This window comes from Cheilinus undulatus, linkage group 21 (genome assembly GCF_018320785.1).
Source record: "Cheilinus undulatus linkage group 21, ASM1832078v1, whole genome shotgun sequence".
Classification (NCBI taxonomy): domain Eukaryota; kingdom Metazoa; phylum Chordata; class Actinopteri; order Labriformes; family Labridae; genus Cheilinus; species Cheilinus undulatus.
This window is the reverse complement of record NC_054885.1, coordinates 38,354,673-38,371,839: the sequence shown is the minus strand read 5'-3', so window position 1 is coordinate 38,371,839 and position 17,167 is coordinate 38,354,673. Positions and strand designations below refer to the sequence as shown.

At 40.4% G+C, this 17,167-nt stretch overlaps 6 gene segments (V, D, J or C); all 6 read left to right on the top strand.

Moving 5' to 3' along the window:
* Window positions 1–1,159: 1,159 nt before the first annotated feature.
* LOC121529339 lies at window positions 1,160–2,143 on the top strand. The segment is given in 2 exon segments: window positions 1,160–1,286; window positions 1,367–2,143. Coding segments are annotated over 2 exon segments (366 nt in total).
* A 167-nt stretch (window positions 2,144–2,310) lies between these two features.
* On the top strand, window positions 2,311–2,839 carry LOC121529332. The segment is given in 2 exon segments: window positions 2,311–2,428; window positions 2,523–2,839. Coding segments are annotated over 2 exon segments (378 nt in total).
* A 1,736-nt stretch (window positions 2,840–4,575) lies between these two features.
* Window positions 4,576–5,259, top strand: LOC121529341. The segment is given in 2 exon segments: window positions 4,576–4,708; window positions 4,789–5,259. Coding segments are annotated over 2 exon segments (363 nt in total).
* Window positions 5,260–7,281: 2,022 nt separating this feature from the next.
* On the top strand, window positions 7,282–7,823 carry LOC121503967. The segment is given in 2 exon segments: window positions 7,282–7,358; window positions 7,444–7,823. Coding segments are annotated over 2 exon segments (423 nt in total).
* A 1,799-nt stretch (window positions 7,824–9,622) lies between these two features.
* On the top strand, window positions 9,623–10,055 carry LOC121529352. The segment is given in 2 exon segments: window positions 9,623–9,662; window positions 9,751–10,055. Coding segments are annotated over 2 exon segments (345 nt in total).
* A 3,878-nt stretch (window positions 10,056–13,933) lies between these two features.
* Window positions 13,934–14,810, top strand: LOC121529342. The segment is given in 2 exon segments: window positions 13,934–14,066; window positions 14,147–14,810. Coding segments are annotated over 2 exon segments (363 nt in total).
* Window positions 14,811–17,167: the final 2,357 nt, after the last annotated feature.

Sequence of the window (17,167 nt, the reverse complement as noted above, 5' to 3'; positions counted from 1 at the left end):
TTCTCTGAGGAGGAGTGAATGCAAAGTGAGCTGTGTTCCTCCTCTACTTCTGTGACTGCAGAGAGGATGACAGAGAACAGTGGACACACAGTTGAACATGATGGACTATAGGACAGGACTGCTGCTTTTAACTGTCTGCTGGGCAGGTGGAGATCTTCACTCATCTTTATTCAACAAAGTCTTCTCACACTCTTCTATCTCATGCTTTTCTCTTCTGTGTTGGCAGGTGTTGATGCTCAGACTCTGACAGAGTCTGGACCAGTGGTTAAAAGTCCTGGACAATCCCACAGACTGACCTGTACAGCCTCTGGGTTCACATTCAGCAGCTATAGTATGGTTTGGCACCTGTCAGCTCTCTGGTTACTCTCTGACTGATAGCAACTATGGTACATGTTGGATCAGACAGCCTGCAGGGAAAGGACTGGAGTGGATCTCTTGCATATGGAGTAGTGGTAGCACTCATACAAATACTGCTCTGAGGAACAAGTTCAGTGTCAGCAGAGACACTTCTGCTGGAACAGTGACTCTCACAGGACAGAACATGCAGCCTGCAGACTCTGCTGTGTATTACTGTGCCAGATACACACAGTGACACAACCATCAGGAGAGTTGAACAAAAACTACTTCCTCTTTTATCCTCATCACTGGGAATACTTGTGGCCCTGAGTTTTAACAGTAAAGAGATTCTGAGCACTGACACATAATGAGGATCGTGTTTTCCATTACTGTTTTGAATGCTAAAGCTCTGAGTGAAACCTCCACATGAGGAGATAACAGCAGTTCACTGTCAGGACAAAACACATATTCAGGGATGGAAAAGCAAAAGGAAGACAACAAAGTTTACTTTGATATGAAAGATTCCTCCTACTACTATGACATACATCAATTCTAGTGATTGTTATTTTATTCTAAGAGCACTGTTCTGGGTTCTCAAACACTTAAAAACCCCAAAAAAACATCAGGCCAACTATCCTTTTATTTAGGTTTTATTCCCTTTTTTTTACATCTGATAAAACAAGAGAGGAACATTTTTGACAGCATGTTTTTCATCTATGCAAGACAACATTGATAGGAGTAATGTTTACTTCATAATTAACATGAGTAATTATATTCATATGCAAAAGAAGTCAAATGTTGTTCTTCTCTGAGGAGGAGTGAATGCAAAGTGAGCTGTGTTCCTCCTCTACTTCTGTGACTGCAGAGAGGATGACAGAGAACAGTGGACACACAGTTGAACATGATGGACTATAGGACAGGACTGCTGCTTTTAACTGTCTGCTGGGCAGGTGGAGATCTTCACTCATCTTTATTCAACAAAGTCTTCTCACACTCTTCTATCTCATGCTTTTCTCTTCTGTGTTGGCAGGTGTTGATGCTCAGACTCTGACAGAGTCTGAACCAGTGGTTAAAAGTCCTGGACAATCCCACACACTGACCTGTTATGCTTCTGGGTTCACATTCAGCAGCTACTGGATGGCTTGGGTCAGACAGGCTCCTGGACAAGGACTGGAGTGGATCGCAGCTATCAGTCATGGTGGTGGCAGCTACAAATACTACTCTGACTCAGTCAGAGGCCGGTTCACCATCTCCAGAGACGACAGCAGACGACAGCTGTATCTGCAGATGAACAGTCTGAAGGCTGAAGACTCTGCTGTGTATTACTGTGCCAGAGAGTCACAGTGACACAACTACCAGCAGAGCTGAACAAAAACCCCTTGAAGTCTGAACACCTGAACATGAAGCCACCAGAGGAGGCACTCTAAGACCAGAAATCATTAAATGAGCAGTAAAACTGTTAAGAGACTAAATATCATCTGATTGATCACATCAGATATTTAACTTTAAATACAGAAACTATCAACATAGAAATGTGGGAACCCAAAATGGCTGAGCTAATAATTTGAGGATTTGATATTTATCATGACAGTACTCAAACATTATTTCTGTAACTCCTGAACTCTGTCATGGCCATGCTAGGATGTGTGATATGAATTTTGTTGCAAGGTATGTTGAATTTATAAATGAAGACATCCTTTCTGGTTGGTCGCTATGCAGTGAACTCATTGCACTACATAAACTAATAGTTGTGTGTGTAAAAGAAAATATGTCTGACTCCCATGACTGAGTTATGTTGGAAGTTAGAGGAGAGTAAAAATGGAAATATTAAAAAAACACTCTAAATAAAGAAATGTTTTCCCTTAATGACTTAAAGAAAAAACTGAAACATAATTCAGAACTATTTGTACTGAATATAAAGGTCATGTGAGAGTCTGTCAGTGTTGTCCTGTATGCAAAGTGATCTTCCTCCATGTCTGATATAAAGACTCCACATCAGGCTGAGAGTCAGAGAGTCAGAGAAGCTCCATCATGTCACCTTCAACACCAACCATGTTCTCTGGAGCTCTGCTGCTGCTGGCTGCTGGATCCTGTGAGTCTCACTGAGGCTCACACACTGACAGTATGATCACAGCACAATGACTCCTAACACACTCATTCAATATTCTACATGTTTTCATCCACAGGTGTGAAGAGTCAAACTCTGACACAGCCAGCCTCTGAGACTGTGCAGCCAGGTCAGCGTCTGACCATCACCTGTCAGCTCTCTGGTTACTCTCTGACTGATGGCAGCTATGGTACATGTTGGATCAGACAGCCTGCAGGGAAAGGACTGGAGTGGATCTCTTGCATATGGAGTGGTGGTAGCACTTCTGACAATAATGCTCTGAGGAACAAGTTCAGTGTCAGCAGAGCCATTTCTGCTGGAACAGTGACTCTCACAGGACAGAACATGCAGCCTGCAGACTCTGCTGTGTATTTCTGTGCCAGATACACACAGTGACACAACTCATCAGGAGAGCTGAACAAAAACTACTTCCTCTTTTACCCAATAGCTGGGATTACTTGAGGCCCTGAGTGTGAGAAACAGGGCTGTCAAGCAATCACAATTAATCTCACAATTTTAATAGTTAATCATGATTAATGCAACTACAGGCCCTCTCCCCCACTGTTGCATTTTTGAATTAAAGGTAACTGACACTCATTTGGATACAGAGCTGCTTTTAACATGTAGCTTTGATGGATCATGGTGTGAACTTAACCGCAGAAAAAAAGAACATGCTATGGATTAAAAGAAAAATAAATGAACCCTCAACAGTTAAATGTTTGACGTACAAGTGTCGAGGACTTTTGACTTGTTGGGGAGTTTATGAGGGAAAATGTGGCCCTAAAGAGAAGTGATGGACTGATTTTACAAGACACTGACAAAGGGATGATAAACCATGTGATTGAGAATTGAATGCACTAATTATGGACTTTAATCTCATTGCTGTTGATGCTTTAATGCTGGCTGCCCTTAGAACTTATCCCGGATTATTTCTGACCTTAACTTAATCAAAGCAAACACACAAATTACATTTTTGCATCCTGCTCAACAGTTTTCAGTTCCTCTGCAGCTGTTTCTCTGAGCTTCTCTAAATGCGCCTAAACATCTGCAAAAACTGAAACAACACTCTCAGAATGAAAAGTCTGAATGCAAATCTGCACAATTTGATTTTCCACCCCATCATGGCTGCAGTCTCTAGACCAGTACTGATTAAAGGAAAAGTAACTTAAAATGTGATGCTTCAGTCACAAAAAAGCTTTTATTAGTATATTTGAACTGATTCATCAAACTCTAACACCAATCACAGTGGAGTTGATTTATGTTAAAGCTGCAGTGTGTAAAACTGGGACTATCAACACCCAACAGTCAATTCTGGAGTGTGATGATCATTTCTCTGGTGATAACTGTGGGAACCAGTGAAGTTTAAAAATCAATACATGCTTAACTGTTATTTGGTTCCTTCTATGGTGCCATAGAAACAGGCAAAATGCAAAAATCCAAGATGGCAGCGTCCTTGGAGGGGACCCTCCCTATGTATGAATAAAAGGCTTATTCTGAGTTAATTTAAAGCATAAATTTAAAAAATGTGTTATCAGATGTCAACACTAATTTAGATCAATCTACTTATAAATGTTATGTTTCAATTTAACCAAGCTTGTTTTGCTAAATGCTACTAGGCTAAATATTACACACTGTACCTTTAATATATCTTTAGGATAAAGGTTATAAAGCCAAGAGATCTACAACTGCATGTTTAGACTGAGGAGGGCAAAAATAGAATTTTGGTGCTTTTAATTTGTGAATAAAAATAACTCCAGTTATAAGACATGACAAGCGTGTATACAGAGAATAGATTCTTCAGGATTAGCTCAGCAGGATTGTTTTTCATGAACACATGTGCTTAAAGAACACACAAAGTCATGCTCCAAACTAATGAGAATATCAGTGTATATAAATGAAAATGCTGAATGAGCAATACACCCCAAGAAAAATCATATCTTATATATTGACTCTGACAGCACTGTGACATCTATAAATTCACATCATGCTGCCTGGTTTCAAAAATAAACACAAATTACGCTAAATAACTGAAAAACTGAAGTCAGACTGAACAGACAGTGAATATGTAAAAATATTTCAGCTTGAACAAACTGCCGACGCAACATTAACTCCAGACTGACTGAGTGAGGAGGAGTGAATGCAAAGTGAGCTGTGTTCCTCCTCTACTTCTGTGACTGCAGAGAGGATGACAGAGAACAGTGGACACACAGTTGAACATGATGGACTATAGGACAGGACTGCTGCTTTTAACTGTCTGCTGGGCAGGTGGAGATCTTCACTCATCTTTATTCAACAAAGTCTTCTCACACTCTTCTATCTCATGCTTTTCTCTTCTGTGTTGGCAGGTGTTGATGCTCAGACTCTGACACAATCTGAACCAGTGGTTAAAAGTCCTGGACAATCCCACAGACTGACCTGTACAGCCTCTGGGTTCACATTCAGCAGCTACTACATGGCTTGGGTCAGACAGGCTCCTGGACAAGGACTGGAGTGGATCACAGCTATCAGCGAGGGCAGTAGCTACATCCACTACTCTGACTCAGTCAGAGGCCGGTTCACCATCTCCAGAGACAACAGCAGAGACCAGGTGTATCTGCAGATGAACAGTCTGAAGGCTGAAGACTCTGCTGTGTATTACTGTGCCAGAGACACACAGTGACACATCCTACCAGCAGAGCTGAACAAAAACCCTCAGAGCCTGAACACCAAACACAAAGCCACCAGAGGAGGCGCTCTAACACCACAAGTCATTAAAACAACACTTGATACATATACAACATACAGCAATGAAATATTAATACAACAAAAGGAGACTGGATTCAGAAGGCACTTTAGATTTTACGTTTACATTAAAGGCTGTTTTTTGCAGTGGCTGAAAAATTTGGTTGGATTATTGACAAACACTTGCATTTACTTCATCAATTTACACAATTCTTATCTCAGGACACTTTACAGAAGTCCCGTCTGCACACCTGTTGAACAGCTGGTTTTACACTAGAAATAAACTGGTTTACAGCCTGGTTCAAAACACCAAACGTGTCTCATTAGCTCATGTCTTCATGTGCTCTCACTGAAGGGGGGTGAATTTTTGTACCACAATGGTTTAGATTATATTCAGGAAAAACCTCACTGTGGACTGATGGGTGGGTCTAATTTGATTGACAGATAGCTGGACAGGCAGAAGCTACGTGTCTGTCAACCAGAATGCTAGCTAGCTAACAGGAAGTCAAGATTAGTGGGCAGTTCGTTATGTTGATCAAAACTTAGGTTGAGACCACGATTTCAGTATGGAAGCCTCTGTGGATTGGCTTTAAGATCTGTTTGAGTCCACCTATTGTAAGCAGACGGCTGACGTCACATGGGGTTTGTCCAGTTGTTTCTACAGTCTATGACAGCGGCTCACGCCTGCCAGCAGTGTAGAAATAAAAACAGCTGTAATGGAAAATGCTGGGTTTGTGATTACTGACGTCCCATCAACCCAGGGACTACACAAAATGTGCAGAACGACAAAAACACTTTCCTGTGATGCAACCACTGCATGAATACGCTCCTGTTGAATTTACATATTCTTATAAGCATTTGGTTATGATTTAGGGGTGAAACATGATAATGCAGTTAACATAATGAAAAAACACCAGATGGCAGTCAGAGTCCAGTTTCTCTGTTGTCTATATCAGTGGTTCTCAACTGGTCCGGTGGACCCCCCAGTCTGTCTTACGACAGATCGTGACCCAAGATTCAAAAAAACGTCCAATAACGAATGTTTAGTTAATTGAATATGTTGTTGTTTGGAGCATGATTGGGCCGAAACACCTAATATTAAAGAGAAAAGGGACAAAACTGACAAATTTTAAACCCTCTTTCCCCATCATTAAGTGTCAACTTTTTGCTCATTTTCCAGAGAACTGGTGAAATTACTTTAATATCATGGGAAAAGTTGCCATTTATTGCAAGAAGAGGGGATAAAGAAGTTAAAATACTGAACAAACATTAAAATTTCCCCAATTTCACAGTAAAACGGTAAAATAAAAGGTGTCGATGCATGTCCAGTAAGCACGTCAGGACTTTTAACACCTTTTTTTTTTTCAGACATCTAGTCGCGACCCACTGGAAACTGCTCTGTGACCCACTTTTGGGCCCCGACCCACCAGTTGAGAATCACTGGTCTATATCATTAAGGTTATACCCAGATTGGATTTTCACATTATTAAGACACTGAAGTGAGGTTTCTGTCAAAATCTATCTCAAACTTTTACCAAAATCTTAGAAATTCAGGAAATGACAATGCAAGAAAATGTTTATTTTCCTTCTTGTAAACTGAGGTGAATTCAGGTCAGTGATTAGTGCTCCTCATAAAAAAGAGCAGAAGAAGAGGGCTGAATACAACAGCATATATCATGGAAGATAGAGGCAGATTGTAGAAATAGTCAAGAGATTTTATCTGTGGAAACCAAGAGTTTTGAACAACTTCTTCTGATCCTATGTGCTCTTGGAAGAGTCCCAGCCTTGGGTGCATACATAAAGGTTTTAAATGAGGGATGTTGTTCATTTGCTGAAGTGAGTTTCAATATGGTGAATGTTCTCCTTATTGACATGCCAACTTTGATGGGTATAAACCTCTGTGCAGACAAAAACACTTAAAAAAGATTAACCCTGAGGAACAGCAACAGTCTGTTAAACTCAGTCTGTCCCTCTCTACTTCTAAGCTCAGCACCACCTGATGTTTGTTCAATGAGATCATCATAATCACAACTACATTTACACATGAAAATTCACAAATGTATGCACACCCCCCTCCCATTCTGCTGGGACTATAAATGTCCCTCATGATGGAGAAGAAGAGCTCCCATCAGGTCATCTTCATCATCAGCCATGTTCTCTGCAGCTCTGATACTGCTGCTGACAGCTGCATCCTGTGAGGACATTTCTGACTATGAAACATCAGAATCAAAGAAGAATCAGATGAATGATGGAGATAATGATGATCTGTGTTTCCACAGGTGTCAACAGTATTGATCTCATCCAGCCAGGATCAATGGTTGTTCAGCCTGGACAGACTCTGACCATCACCTGTCAGCTCTCTGGTTACTCTATCACTGTTAACAGCTATGCTACAGGCTGGATCAGACAGGGTGAAGGAAAACCCATGGACTGGATCTCTCACATGTGGGGTGGTGGTACACTTCGGGAAAATAATGTTCTGAAGAACAAGTTCAGTCTCAGCAGAGACACTTCTGCTGGGACAGTGACTCTCACAGGACAGAACATGCAGCCTGCAGACACAGCTGTGTATTACTGTGTTAGAGTACGCTCCACTGTGACAAAAAACACCAACACACCTGCACAAATACTCAGCAGACATGTGATTCAACAAAAATAGATGTTGCCTTTATATAAGTAGTACTTCCTAATGAGTAAATTTACTGCAAACTGAAATACTGTAGAATAATAAATCAGGAGGCTGCTCTGCTGCTCCTACTGGGATACAGAGACAGGGACGAGGCTGCACCATTTTTTAACATCTGGTTATTAGCTCATAATCCTACATTTAAAGAAAACAGTGGTTTTTGTTAAGTTAGAGTTCATGAAGGGCCAGAATGATTGAGAACACTACTCTATTAACATTCAAGAAGTCACCTGCAAAGGTGGGCGGAGCAACTTGTAAGCTTTGGTTTCATACCTCACAACTGTCACTGCACTGTAAGAAAAAATTAGTTGAGCTTACTTAAAAAAATTATGGAAACTTGTTGCCTCAAAAATAACAAGTAAACTACACTTGACTTTTGTGAGTTAAAAAAAACTTGTTTGTTAGTAGTGTGCAGTACTTGTTCTACTTGAACTATTTAAGTATTCACTACTAGTTTAAAATCAATTATTTTAAGTTCTCACAACTGAGATTCAAATGTTAATTTAAGTTTGCAGGACTTAGCCTAAATCATCTACTTTGAGTGTGTAATACTTAACATTTTTAGTGCATTGTTAACACTGATAAGTTCATAGCACTCAAAACATCTTAGATAACTGATTATCTACTCTCTGTAAAAGTTTTGTAAGTTATCATTTCACCTAAGGTGAACTATCTTGTGCCTTCATTTCCAACAATGGCTGTTGGTGACCCACTTCATTAATGACTGCATGCTATACAATTCTCACTGATGCTGATAGTAGTGTTAATGCTGCCCTGTGGGTGGGACATGTTTAATTGAGACAGTAACTTCACTTGTGGTGCGTTTACTTTTTCATCTCATTTCACCTTTTTTTAACCAGGAGAAAACCTCATTGAGATTAAAAATCTCTTTTTCAAAAGTGTCCTGCAAAGACAGCTGCAGCAAACAGAGTGCATAAAGGTTTAGTGCCCAAAGGCATTCTGGGAAAACTGCAGATTTGCCATAACTCAAATAATATGCATTATAACAAAAAAAAAAAAAAATCTAAAATTGTTTGAGTACTGTTCACTTAAAACTGAAATAAGTTCTATCAGCTCATAAAAATAGAGTTCAAATTGCTGTTTTGGATTTTTAAGTCAACACAACTTAATTATACCCCCTTTTTACTTAAGTCTTTTAAACTAAGTAAACTTAAGTACATTGAGCCATTTCACTGTTATGGCCAAGAAGTACAATTGACTTGTTTATAATAAGTATTTAGAACAGGTTAAGAAGAACTGAGTAATTTCAACTCAATGTTTCTGAGTAAAATGGATGTTGCTTTTTACAGTGTGTTAGTCTGGACTGATAACTCACTACTGTTTGGTAGAAGGATTACAAAGTCTGCATGGTGACAATGGAAAAATAGTTTAAACCCTTTAATCCCACTTAGAGAACACAAAATGAAACTTATATACTGGTAGACTTGTTTCACAGCAGCAATCATCACAATAAAAAAAATCTTGACATTGTTTTTCTCAAAACAAAGTGAACAGATCTTGTTTTTGGGGCCTCAGATAAGATGGGGGGAATAATTCTAAAAGTTTAAAAGGAATGGGATATAAAAGAAGTGCATCATCAAATTAACTCTCCTCAGATTATCTGGATCTTCTGCTAGCTCTAATCAGACCATCACTAATCCTTCCTATGTCTGATTGTATGCAAACTCAGAGAGCTTCCTTGTTCCTCAGCTATAAAAACTCTCCATCAGGCTGTCAGTGGAGTTCACAGCACCTCACTTTCAACATCAAGCATGTTTTCTGGAGCTCTGCTGCTGCTGCTGGCAGCTGGATGTGAGTCTCTCTGCATCTGTCAGAGTCAACACTTCTTCTCCTCTACTTGAACTTCATCATCTCTGACTAAACATGTTCTCTTTAACAGGTGTGAAGGCTCAAACTCTGACACAGCCAGCCTCTGAGACTGTGCAGCCAGGTCAGCGTCTGACCATCACCTGTCAGGTCTCTTATTCTTTTAGCAGCTACTAGACAGGCTGGATCAGACAGCCTGCAGGGAAAGGACTGGAGTGGATTGGAATGAGATACACTGGAGGCACTCACTACAAAGATTCACTGAAGAACAAATTCAGCATTGACCTAGACTCTTCCAGAAACACAGTGACTCTGAACGGACAGAACATGCAGCCTGCAGACTCTGCTGTGTATTTCTGTGCCAGAGAGACACAGTGACACGACTCATCAGCACAGCTGAACAAAAACCCCTCAGAGTCTGAACACCTGCAGCATGAACCACCAGAGGAGGCGCTCTAACACCAAACATCATAAAATATCAGTGCAGAGACAGAGAGAATAGAGACATAAGAAATGGGATATGTTTAAGAATCATAACAGAACAAATAAGAGTAGGAGAAGCTCCTAAACCTGCTGACAACTTTAAAAATAATTTGTTGCTCAAATTTGTGGAAATTTAGCAACATTTGGCTCCATGACATCTGTTGAAGCTTCAGTGGTCATGACTCAGTCTAACAGTGATATAGTGGTAAGTGATGTGTTAAGGACGCTGAGAGAAATCTGCTTTAAATGTTGCACAAAGTTACACTCTGTCTCAAGCATGCACTGATCACATTAGGAGGTCAAGGTCATCACTCTTCAGGTTGATCTCTTGATAACATCATAGCTCAAGAATGATCTAAATACATTCTGCAAACTTCACGTGAATGTCCACTGAGGCCCAATGAAGACATTTTAAAGGTACAAGGACAAAGTCAAAAACAACGGCTGTCCTTTCTCTTGAACCACTATGATACATTTATTTAGCTTTTACTTATCAAGGTGTGAGCCAAGTTATGGTTTACTTAAGCAAGGTGAAGGTGTATTTTTATTGCCCTGAAACATTTATAATCAAACACTAGGCTGAAGTGTAGGAAGATTAATAAAAAATGAAGGTCCCAGAGGAACAACAGGGCCTGTAGACAGAAATCAAATGGCTATGTTCTGAGGAGGAGTGAATGCAAAGTGAGCTGTGTTCCTCCTCTACTTCTGTGACTGCAGAGAGGATGACAGAGAACAGTGGACACACAGTTGAACATGATGGACTATAGGACAGGACTGCTGCTTTTAACTGTCTGCTGGGCAGGTGGAGATCTTCACTCATCTTTATTCAACAAAGTCTTCTCACACTCTTCTATCTCATGTTTTTCTCTTCTGTGTTGGCAGGTGTTGATGCTCAGACTCTGACACAATCTGAACCAGTGGTTAAAAGTCCTGGACAATCCCACAGACTGACCTGTTTTGCCCATGGGATTACAATGAGCAGCTACAATATGCACTGGGTTAGACAGGCTCCAGGACAAGGACTGGAGTGAATCGCTGCTCACACTGGTAACCAGTACTACTCTACTTCAGTCAGAGGTCGGTTCACCATCTCCAGAGACGACAGCAAACAGCAGCTGTATCTGCAGATGAACAGTCTGAAGGCGGAAGACTCTTCTGTGTATTACTGTGCCAGAGACACACAGTGACACAGTCCATCAGTCTGAACACCTGAACATGAAGCCAACAGAGGAGGCGCTCTAATACCACAAATCATTAAAACACCAGCTGCAGAGACAGAGTAGAACTATAACAATACTATTACATGACTACTTCCACAGTTCATCTTAATGAGTAAAGTTTTTTTATTTTATTTAAAAAGCTATAGCTACAGTGAATGAGGTCTTCATTTCTGATGATTTCAATGCAGGAGTTGTTTTTCATCAAATATTTAAAATTTTATGGATAGAAGGTGGATGTGGAGAATGAAAACATTTTCAGCAATAACTGAAAAACTCTGATTAAAATCATTTTACAACACATTTCTCTCTGTCTATTTGTCATAGATGTGCTAATCCTTTCTGAGATAAGGAGTCAATGCTCCTAATCTCTGATGAGTCCCAACACAATTAAAATCACACAGTATATTTTTTTTAAAGAAAAGTACGACTACTCAAGAAAATATGTCTGACCTCCATGTCTGAGTTGTGTTAGAAGTTTCAGAAACAAACAAATAAAAAAATGACAAGATAATGTTCTTCCTTAAAGTTACAACTAAAGAACTATTTTCCTTAAATGACTAAAAGCACATTTTCAAGCTTTCTGCTGTTGATACAACAGGATATTCTCTTATACCCTGTTGTCCTCTATGCCAGTGGTTCTCAACTGGTGGGTCAGGACCCAAAAGGGGGCTGTGGAGCAGTTTTCAGTGGGTCATGAATATGTGTCTGGAAAAAAATTGTGGCAAAAGTCTAAGAAGAACATGCAAAAATACCAGTTATTTTACTCTGTTTTATGGTGATAATGGGTAAATCTATATGTTTGATTGATATTTCAGCGTATTTTCCCTTTTCTTGCTATAAAAGAGCAGCTTTAATCATGTTAGTGAAATGATTTCTCAAGATCTCTTGAAAATTGACTAAAATGTACACGTTATCACGGGGAAAGGGGGGTGTAAACATGTGAGTGTTGTCCTGTCTCTTGTTCTGTCATAAATTCTGTTCCATCCAAGTCCTTAAGTGCAACACTTTTATTTCTTTTATAATAATATTTAGGTCCCAGGGGCGTAGCTAGGGAATTTGGACCCCCAGAAAGAATATTAAACAGCCAAGCAACACATGTTGCATCATGTTTTTGCAAGTATATATGCATTTTAATGTATTTTTGAAGCATCATTTCCACATTTATGAGCAATATTTACCATGGTTAAACTGAATTTACTTGCATTATTTTGCAGCGCTGGACTACACCATTTAGACATTTTTAAGGGAGGAGCAGGGCCCCCCAGTATTTATTTCACGCTCTTTGATACAAATTTCAAACTGTTGACCGATTCATTTGTCACTTTTGATTCAATAATGACACTAACAACTAAAAAAAAATAAAAATAAAAACATACTTTCCATTGCAGGCTCCTCAAGGGCCCCTCCCTACTGTGGGCCAGGGTAATCAGTGCCCTTTGTCCCCTCTGCGCCACACCCCTGGTGGGTCCTGAGGCTAGTCCAGTTGAGAAGCACTGCTCTATGCAAAGTGATCTTCCTCCATGTCTGATATAAAGACTCCACATCAGGCTGAGAGTCAGAGAGTCAGAGAAGCTCCATCATGTCACCTTCAACACCAACCATGTTCTCTGGAGCTCTGCTGCTGCTGGCTGCTGGATCCTGTGAGTCTCACTGAGGCTCACACACTGACAGTATGATCACAGCACAATGACTCCTAACACACTCATTCAATATTCTACATGTTTTCATCCACAGGTGTGAAGAGTCAAACTCTGACACAGCCAGCCTCTGAGACTGTGCAGCCAGGTCAGAGTCTGACCATCACCTGTCAGCTCTCCTATTCTCTCACCAGCCTGGATCAGACAGCCTGCAGGGAAAGGACTGGAGTGGATCTCTGTAATGCATACTGGTGGTAGCACTGAAACAAATAATGCTCTGAGGAACAAGTTCAATGTCAGCAGAGACACTTCTGCTGGAACAGTGACTCTCACAGGACAGAACATGCAGCCTGCAGACTCTGGGGTGTATTACTGTGCCAGGAGAGACACAGTGAGAGAGAAGAACGGGAGAGCCGTACAAAAACTACTTCCTCTTGACACAGAGTGTGATATACAGTAAAGAGATTCTGAGCACTGACACAGAATGAGGATCTTGTTTTCCATTACTGATCGGAGTGCTGAAGTATTTCATTTTGAGTATAAATGGAGTCATTTTAAGTCTTTTAGAACAGCAGATCATTTTCAGGACAAATCACATATTCAGGGATGGAAAAGGAAGACAACAAAGTTTATTTTGATATGAACGATTATTCGCACTATTACTATGACATCCATTACCAATTATAGAGGTTGTTTTATTTTAAGAGAACTTTTCAGGGTTCTCCAATACTTCAGTACAAAACTGAAGTATTTAGGTGTCATTTCCTTTTTACATCTGATCACAGAGAGGAACATTGTTGACAGCATGTTTTGATGAACGCAAGAAAAACGAGAGAAATGTTTACTTAAAAATGAGCATAGATTATAATGGTATACCCACATGCAAAAAGTCAAATGTTCTTCTTCTCTGAGGAGGAGTGAATGCAAAGTGAGCTGTGTTCCTCCTCTACTTCTGTGACTGCAGAGAGGATGACAGAGAACAGTGGACACACAGTTGAACATGATGGACTATAGGACAGGACTGCTGCTTTTAACTGTCTGCTGGGCAGGTGGAGATCTTCACTCATCTTTATTCAACAAAGTCTTCTCACACTCTTCTATCTCATGCTTTTCTCTTCTGTGTTGGCAGGTGTTGATGCTCAGACTCTGACACAATCTGAACCAGTGGATAAAAGTCCTGGACAATCCCACACACTGACCTGTACAGCCTCTGGGTTTACACTGAGCAGTCACTGGATGCACTGGGTCAGACAGGCTCCTGGACAAGGACTGGAGTGGGTCGGAGCAAGCACTCATGATGGCAGCAACCAGTACTACTCTACTTCAGTCAGAGGCCGGTTCACCATCTCCAGAGACAACAGCAGACAGCAGCTGTATCTGCAGATGAACAGTCTGAAGGCTGAAGACTCTGCTGTGTATTACTGTGCCAGAGATACACAGTGACACGTCCTACCAGCAGAGCTGAACAAAAACCCCTCAGAGCCTGAAGACCTGGACCATGAAGCCACCAGAGGAGGCGCTCTAACATCAGAAATCACTATAACATTTGTAGCGTGGGCGACTTTTTCCATCTCTTGTTCAAAGCAAATAAACACTGAAATAACTGAATAAGAATGGAGTGATTTGGCACCTGGGATTTGACTGTCTAAAGTCAATGCTTTTTTACAACTTGTGCAGCCATTTGCTGAAATGCAGTCATGCTGAAGAAGCTTTTAATTTTATTCTCTGCCCCTTTTTGATAAAGAAATGGTGTCCAGTTCTCCTAAATCTAAGCAACACGCAGCATAACAAAAGCCAACCCATCACATCAAGACCTTATATCAAAAAGGAGTTCTTGTATTAAATCTTTACTGATGTCTGCAACTGTGCACTATTACACTGTTCATACTAAGAATGTAAATACATTTAGAAATAAAAGAACAGGTCTTTGGCTCCTGTGACCAAAATAAGCGGTATAGAAAATGGATGGATGGATGGAGGTCTGTGGCTGAGTCTCAAACTGTCTACCATTATACTCATGCTATGTAGTTGGTCATGTTCTGTCTGTAGTGTGGTCTGAATTATTAATATGCTGTTTTGTTTAGAGTCAGAAATCCCCTGATGTATACCACACTGAGCAGAAATTTAGAGTCTGAAACCAGAATACTCTGATTGATCCTCTTTAGTCAGTCCAGCTTGTTTGGATTTGTTTTCTGACTGCCAGTCACAATAACTGTAAAATGCTGTAGATCAGTGGTACTCAACCTTATTCTACCAAAGAGCCACATTGACTAGAAAAAATTTTAGCAAGAGCCACAATCCAAATCTGGAATGTAAGGTAGATAATAGATCAGTCAATCTGTTGTTGAAATAAAATAAAACAGTGTATTGGTGGATTGTTATGAGGTTAAATGGGATGCAAATGTCTGTATAGAGTCAGAAGAACCAATCTGTCACTGATAATGAGCATATATTTATTTTTCACTGACATCAGGCCAAAACCTTGTATCTCAATTTTTCATGATTTGAATTTGATTTTATAAATCATAATTATATCATTTTACAAATTATAAACTTTTCATTCCCTGAAAAGCAGTCATTTTGGAGATACCAGTCTTTGGCCTAACACCAGCGTTATGAAAGTTCACCTGGCCTAAAGATTTTTTAAGATATTAGAATGAGCTGAGTTTGAGCTCTGAGGTGCTTTTCAGAGGAAAGGATGAATGATGGTTGGCTATTTGGGTATTTATATCTTACATCGGGGCATTTACTGGAGTTCTGTGACTTTATTAACATAACAGAGTTGCTTTCTAATGTTTTCCCACTCATTATTAATTCTTTAGTAAAAGGGGGAGGGGCCTCTACTGGTCTTTGCCCTGGGCCTCCAAATGGCTAAAACCAGCCCTGCCTCACACCTGCAGCTCTCCAGACACATCGTTTCACCCTGCCTCATTTTGGAGCTTTGGTTTAATATTTCTGCTCTTTTAACAATATTTATGATCATTAGTGCATTAAAGATCAAATAAAACACCAACGTCTGGACAACTTTCACTCGATATGACGTCATCTCCACATGTGATCCGTGTGTGTTATGCTGGTTGATGACGCGCATCCGCATGATTGTCAAAAGATCTGGGTGTGAGAGAGCATCAGCAGGATGTGGCAACGAGGAAATGTGAAGCTTCAGTTTGAACATAAGACAGCAGACCTCAATGCAGAGGTTGTGCTGGACTTTTTTGTTGTCCGTCACTCCTTTAAAATCCCGCTGGATCCATCCTGACAGAGAGCTTCATACAGCACACACTCATGCGTCACAGCGCAGAGACAAGCTGGAGAGATGGAGAACAACTTTTTAATTTTGTCTCTGTTATGACCTGTGAGTAGACTACAAACGTATGCCTTTATCTGTTAGATTTCCATGACTGATATCATGGAAACTACGGTGTTAGAGTGAGGTTTCAGAGAGAGAGAGAGAGAGAGAGAGGGTGGGGGTGAGCGAGCAAGAGAGAATAAAGCAACAGGCGTTGATCTGAATCATCATTCACCATCTCTCTGTTATATTTCCATGGTTGAAATCCACATGATAAAAGAGCAACCTTTGGTGTTTAAAGTGAGGTTTCAGTGGAGAGCAAGCGAGGTGGAAGCAGCAGGAACTGTTTTGAATCATCAATCACCTTGGACACATGAAATTTCGCATAAAATCGAACCTGTTAATAAAAAAACGGGAAATAAACGACAATTTCAGCATCAGTGTGCAGAAATGATTAGGACAACATGCAACAGACTCAGTGTGCAAAGGCCTCTACATGCCAACCTGTGTACTGGGACACCTGCAGGCTGCAGCAGCCTCTCAGTGCTGTCAGCACAGAGACCAACATGCTTTCATTAATCTACGATGTAGAGGTTAGTGATAGAGCCCACTGGCTACAAGATTTTTAACAGATAAAATAACCTCCTTGATAGTCCATGTGTGCAAAATGGAAAAGTTGCACCTGTCTGTGTGTATGTGTGTGTGTGTGTGTGTGTGCGCGCTGAACTGCAGGCTCATCTTCATCATTTCAGTCTGTCAAAATGACGGAGAGCCTTCAAAATTCTCCGTCATCCTTCAAAAAAATCTGTCAGTGACGGAGAATATTCAGCTAACGCAACCTCTGGACTGGACCCTCACCTA